Here is a 6,648-nt window from a genome sequence, read left to right on the forward strand (position 1 = left end):
AAATTATTTAATCACATTTTTTAGTTTCAATTATTATATGTCTTTATATTACGTATTTTACTATTTATATTATTATATCTCAAAATATCTCCAACCAAGTTTAAAACAAAATCAATTAACATACACTTAAATATATATCATAATTTTGTTAAGTTGATTGATGTAATAATTAAAATATCTTAAACTATAATTTTAAAATAATAAAATAAATAGTGTAATAGTCAAAATAAAAGGTGTCAGAAGAAGAGAAAAAAAATCCCAACTTATGTAAAAGAAAAAGGTAAGATGGAGATTTAATAAATACTTTAAGAGTTAAAAAAAATAAAAGAGTAAAAATTTAAGGCTAGTATTTTAAAGAGGTTATTTGAATTAATGTCTAAAAAATATTATAAACTACTAAAAAAATTATTTGCCAAACACCATTTTTAATTTTACCGTATTATTAGGTGGATGATACACTAATATATGGAAAACAAAAATGATTTATATACACTCAAATTTAATCTACACCTAAAGAAAAAAAAAGAGAGATAAAAATACACAAAAATATAGATGTAATCAATGATATAATGCGACAAAATAGAAATAAATAAATAAAAATTGTCAATTAAGTTATGTTGTTATATAGTAGATTTCTACGTATCATTATTTTATTAAAAGCTAAATCTGTAAGAAAAGGTTGGCACCGAAGCTATAAAGTTATATTACCATTAGCTGGTTAAGTTTTAGTTGCATAGTTTTTTCAGGCCATTTCAATAAACAAAAACTTAAATTATTTTTTTATACAACAATTTTTTTATTACAACTTGTATGACATTATTGTTTTCATTTTTCGCCGTCACCTCTTATCGTATCTTCCATGCTTATTATTGTACAATTTCTCTTGAGCAAAAGTCTCGAAGGCTTTCTATTAAAATCAGAATCCAAATCCAAATCAAAATCAAAATTAAATACATATAAAATGAGAAACATATGATATGGTGTGGTTGGTAGTTGACTAGTTGCAAGTTAGTGAGTTCAGTTATTAAGCTCTTTTGGCATGCTTCTTGTTGGACATAGGATAAACTTTTAGTGCCACAATAACACCCTATCTCTCTCTCTTTCTCTGTCTGCCTCTCCCTTTGTTTCAATTTCCCCCTGCTTATTCTGGTTAGTGAATTTCATTTGCTTATGATGCTGAATTTTGTTCTTTCTTCTATAAATTGCTGTTGTTGGTGTGTTTCTCTTTTGCTTGGTGGTTTAAATTTATGTGTGGTGGTTTCTGTTTGTGACGGGAGTTTTCTACTTTGTGGGAATTTGGTGGAAGGAATCTTTTATTTGTAGGTGAATGATGGGGCATAAAATTTGACTTCATTTTTCTTTTATGACACATGTCAAAAGTTCTTGATATCTGTGGATTAAAAAAAGAATCTATGGTACCCGTTTTCCTTTTTGCTTTCCCGATTATATATATGCTGAAGCGAGTTCTTTTCTGATTTTTTATTTTATTTTTAATTTCAGTAGTTTGATTATGATTTTTTTTTATCGGTGGTTAATGTTAGTTTGTTAGTTGTAAGTTTTTGTTAGTATTTTTGTCTTTGATTATATTTTTATGATTTCATCTCGTTGTCCTTTTGGGTGATTGATTTTCCTCAATAGGATTTGTAGTTTCAGAATCTTGGCTACAGCAATAAATAATGATTTAGATTTGTTTACATTTCTGAAACGAGGCTTTCTACTGAATGAGGTGTGGAGGGTTGTAATTTAAAAATGAAATATTAATCTTGAGGAATAGTAAAAGGAGTGTAGTGTTAGGATTTGAAGACAAAAGGAGTTTCAAGCATTGAAGGGCTCTGTTATGACAGAGGGATTTAAGGCTTGTTTGAAGAATTGGGGCTGAAAAGATTGAAATACTAAATTAATCTTGAGTAGTTGTGAAACAAGTGTAGTGCTAGGATTTAAAGACAAAAGGAGTTACAGGCTTTAAATGGCTCTGTTACGAGTTATGACAGGAATTTAAGCTTTGATTTGCAGAATGGAGGCTGGAAAGAATGAAATACTGACCAAGTACTTGATCATTGAGGCTTTGATATCATGTGCAGAACCAAATCAATCCAAGAGCTTCAGCTGTTGCATGCAAAGCAAGAAATAATAAAAATCACCATAGAAACTCTATTTTCTACTGGAGAAACTAGGAATCCAAGATCCACCAGTAATGATTACAAGATGAGCCTAACACTCAATGACGGAATACCGTTGATTTGGCAAACTTGATTAATTTTAACATGCAGGAAGATTAAATTGTGTTCTTAGATGTGTTTTGGCTGTGACCTACAAGAACTTTTTTTTTTGTTGGATGGTTTTAACAATTGCATAATTTATGAATTTTTAATTTGAACTTAGCGATATGGACACTTCTTATGTTATGACTCAAAAAAAATTGAGCCTTGTACATTATGTGTTGGCTTTCTCCTATATGATATCAATAGTGACACCCTTGTGTTTTGTATAAGAACTATCATGTACATTCTTTGATAATGATATTTATGGTTCTTGCTAGCACAGGAACAATGTCTGAGAAAACCACAGCTGATAACCTTATTGAAAATCTTGTGGACACATTTGTTGATAAGAAAAAATCTGTATCATTCTTTGAGGATGATAAGTCAGACTCAGTGAGTTCTCAGATCAATAGACTGTTTGGACGCCAGAAACCCGTGCACCATGTTTTAGGGGGTGGAAAATGTATGGTATTTATAGTCAATTTATGGTAAAATGTACAGCATTTGCATGAACTAAACCCATTTAAATCATTTTTGTTTCTGTGTGTGCCTTTGAATGTCATAGCTGCGGATGTCTTGTTATGGAGGAACAAGAAGATTTCTGCTAGTGTTTTAACAAGTGCAACAATTGTATGGGTGCTTTTCGAATGGCTTAATTATAATTTTCTTACTATTTTATGCTTTGCTTTGGTTCTTGTCATGCTTGCCCAGTTTCTATGGTCAAATGCTTCCGGCATGTTTAACAGGTTATTCATGCATCTTTACATCTTTTTATTTTCCTTAACTTATGTGGATGTGTTACTCAACTTTACAGCTTTAATTAAGTATTACTTGTTCTTTATGTTGACAGTTCACCGTCTAATGTACCCCGTCTTGTTCTCCCAGAAGAACTCTTTGTGAACATTGCAACTGTGGTTGGTGGTAAGGTTAACATGGGCTTGAGGTTTCTTCAAGATGCTGCCTGTGGAGGAAACTTGAAGCAGTTTCTTGTTGTATGTTTGCAATTGTGTTTAATATTGTCATTTACCATTCAAACACAAGCCCAAAATTCTTTAGTTTTTGACTTCCGTGTTCAGTGCTTTTTTTTCAATTAATTCCTTTTACTTTTAAGTTTTCTACATACTTTTTAGATAGTTACATTATTTATAGTTGCTTGTTTAATCTTTTCTTATTTAGTAAGCTCTATATTGATCTAACATTGACAACACTTAATGAATTGCTGTGTGATTCCATTGTAAGATTGTATTCCATACATTCTCACCTTGTTCAGTCTGTTGACATCCATCACAGGATCTTCCATGCTGCATCAGCAAAATAGAAGTCACTTTAGAGTCAATTAAGAATGCTTTTGTAAAACCTGGGAACTAAATTCAGTTAGGACTTTCCAGTGTAGTACACCCTATTTTAAGGCATAAAATTTATGGGCATTCAGAATTAACAAGAACTCTAAGTAACTGATGTCATATTGAAAAAGATAAGTTGCTTGAGGTTGTGAATACTTTCATGTAAACTAAACCTTATGCAGCAATAGTCATTTCTCTTAAGCTGTCTATAATTGTGTGTTATGTGGTAATGCCTCATTATGTCATATTGTTGTCATCAGAGATGTGAACATTATTTTGCTAGGAGACTGGAGTTGGAACCAAATGGAGGTGTGTGAGAGGGGAAAAAACTGAAGACCACGGGATGGTATACACTGAATTTGGGGGGGGGGGGGGTTAACAAATAAATAAAGAAATTTGGTTTTTCTTGATTCAGTGTATCATATTTATATAACAAATTAACAATATGAATGGTTAAGTATCTTGAATGCACAACCATAAGCTCTACCATTTGCAGCTTGTTTTTAACCATTTCTATACCTTAAACAAATTTATTTCTACATGCAGAAAAGAAAAGTTACATCTATTTTTCAATGAATTTTTGTGATTAATGGTCAAAACTTCCCCAGGTTGTTGGATGTTTGTTTGCTGGTGCTGTGATCGGGACCTGGTTCAATTTTATTTCTGTCATCTATATTGGTGAGAGACCTGCTTCCTTTGGTTCTTTTGATACATCCACTATTCTTTTCATTCATACATTCTCCCACATTTTTGCATATATTATTAAGATTATTTGCCTTGTGATTTATCTGTCATGGGTTCTAGTTGTTGAAATGGCCTCACCACTCATAGGGGTAAAGGTTTTATACATAATACATTTGAGCTTCCCTAGACCCCACAGCAGTGGTCTGCAAGTTTGAAAAGGTATACTTTTATGTTTCAACTAACCCTATGAAATCTTTCCTCCACAAAACATAAGCAGTTGAAATTGTATAACACTAAAAGACAGCCTTAACTTCATGATGCAAAGTAAGGTTGGTCTATTGGTGAAGGGAGAAAGGAAGGGGGGAGAGGTTGCAGGTTAGAATCCCTCTGCTAAAAAAAACTCAAAATACTAACAATTAACATTTGCCGACAAAAAAAAGGGTAGGGAAGATTGAAACAGCTACCATAAACAGTAAAACGAATCTGCATCACCACTGTGTGTGATGGGAAATGGGGTGAGATATATTTGAGGTAAGATGCAGGGGTGGAGAAATTTTGATGTTTAGCAACATGGTGGACTACAAAAGCTCACCTAGTTAAGTCAGTGCTTTCTGATAATATGCCATTTCAAGACAAGAACTGAATCTGGTTTATAAACAAATATGGGCCAAAGCCAAAGTTCATGTATATTGTTTTGTGGATCTAGTTCTGCATAACATTTCCATGACACCTTTTGGAGTTCCAATGATGTTTCTCCACTTCCATTTGACTGTTCATGTTATACTTGATTGCTGAAACAATTTTTTTTTTGCTCTTAAGGTTTTGTTGCTGCACATACACTTCCAGTTCTCTATGAGAAGTATGAGGATGAAGTTGACAACTTTGTATACAAGGTCCTTGGTCAGATGCAAAATCAATATCGAAATTTGGATACCAGTGTGCTCAGCAAAATCCCCAAGGGAAAAGGGAAGAAACATGAATAGGTTTATCCTTATGGCTTGTGTAAATTAATTTGACATTCAATGCCCATCTGAACACATTATGGCAGTTGAGAATGGTGGAAGAAGGTAACAAGAGGGATCAAAATATTTCTTCCATATGAATGATAGAGTGGAATAAATAAAATTGCATTTATAGTTGTAGTACTTATTGTTCCTTTACCTAAGTTGTGATCTTGAAATGTTGTTATCTCATTACTTGGCCAGGCCAGAGACTACATTGGTGGCTGTTGCAAACTTGTGACGGCACTTCAAAGGCAGGTTGTCATATGTGTATTTGGACTAACCACATTGTTAATTTTGTGGAGGTCGATGAGCACTGCTCATCACTGGATATTGTATTGGGTTAAGTGGGTTTACAAGTAAACCACCGCAATTATTTGTTAACATACACGCCTTGTTTTTTTTTAGGAGAAGTGCATTAGCTAGACACACCTTGAGTGTATTCAAGGCTGCTCTTGAGATTTTATGGGTCCAAGGCGAAAAGTAATTAGATGTTTTTTATATTTAAGTATTTAAAAAATATAAATATATATTGCATAAAAAATAGACATGTAATTTCATTATAATTTGTTTCATTCAATATAAAAACATAATTTTAATAAATCTCAAATAGATATATCGCATTTTTTATGTTATAATCTATTGTTCACTTATTTTTATAAAAAAATACATAAAACAAATATTTACGTATAAGGTCGGCATGATAATGAGACGGATCAGGGATAGGTTTTATTCTTTCTGTTCCCATTCACATCCCTATAGATGACAAGATATGTTCAGGTTTAAAAGAGATAAACTTATATTTTTTAAATTCATTCTCATCTCAGTTGAGTTTTATCATATTTAGGTAAACTTATGCGGAATTTATAGTATTTTTTATAAATTTAATTTACCTATATCTTTTTAAAATATTAATTTGTGTGTGTGAATTTTGTTTTACATTTCTAATAATTTTTTTTTTGCATTGAGTCATCCTTAATAAAATAAAAAATGTTTTTGATCCTTATTATTTTGTTTTACTTCATCTAATACACCTATTTTTTTGGTTTTTGTCCCTAAAATATGTAGATAATTTGTTATTAGTCCCTAAATATGCACACACACACACATTAACACATTCACTTATTTTTTTAGAAGAAGTACATTAGCAACCTACACCTTGATGTATTTTAAGATCAAATATAGTTCCAGTTTGTTAACATATTCATTCTAAGAAATAAGTAAGCATACAATAGTAAATTTCATACATATTTACTAATATACACGCACTTGTTTTATTTTTACACACGCAATTCTTCAATGTTCATTATGTGATATATTTCAAACTATTTTAAACATTGAATAAAGTAAAATCAGTGG

The 6,648-nt window shown here is 31.5% G+C and overlaps 1 protein-coding gene across 5 annotated transcripts; it reads left to right on the plus strand.

Moving 5' to 3' along the window:
- Positions 1–942: 942 nt before the first annotated feature.
- LOC114396724 (reticulon-like protein B8) lies at positions 943–5,744 on the plus strand. Of its 5 annotated transcripts, XR_003663323.1 has the most exons (8): positions 945–1,149; positions 2,545–2,724; positions 2,827–3,007; positions 3,112–3,253; positions 3,888–3,950; positions 4,213–4,282; positions 5,108–5,355; positions 5,494–5,744. XR_003663323.1 is itself a non-coding variant. In XM_028358853.1 (7 exons), the coding sequence occupies exons 2-7, from the start codon at positions 2,550–2,552 to the stop codon at positions 5,269–5,271; spliced, it is 795 nt and encodes a 264-aa protein (XP_028214654.1). In that variant the 5' UTR covers positions 943–1,149; positions 2,540–2,549; the 3' UTR covers positions 5,272–5,736. The 5 variants fall into 5 exon arrangements, 3 of the variants coding, with proteins under 3 accessions (XP_028214654.1, XP_028214653.1, XP_028214655.1); XM_028358853.1 differs by having other exon boundaries at positions 943–1,149; positions 2,540–2,724; positions 5,108–5,736; XM_028358852.1 differs by having other exon boundaries at positions 5,108–5,736.
- The last annotated feature ends 904 nt before the right edge of the window (positions 5,745–6,648 follow it).

The sequence above is a fragment of the Glycine soja genome, chromosome 18 (genome assembly GCF_004193775.1).
Source record: "Glycine soja cultivar W05 chromosome 18, ASM419377v2, whole genome shotgun sequence".
Taxonomy (NCBI): domain Eukaryota; kingdom Viridiplantae; phylum Streptophyta; class Magnoliopsida; order Fabales; family Fabaceae; genus Glycine; species Glycine soja.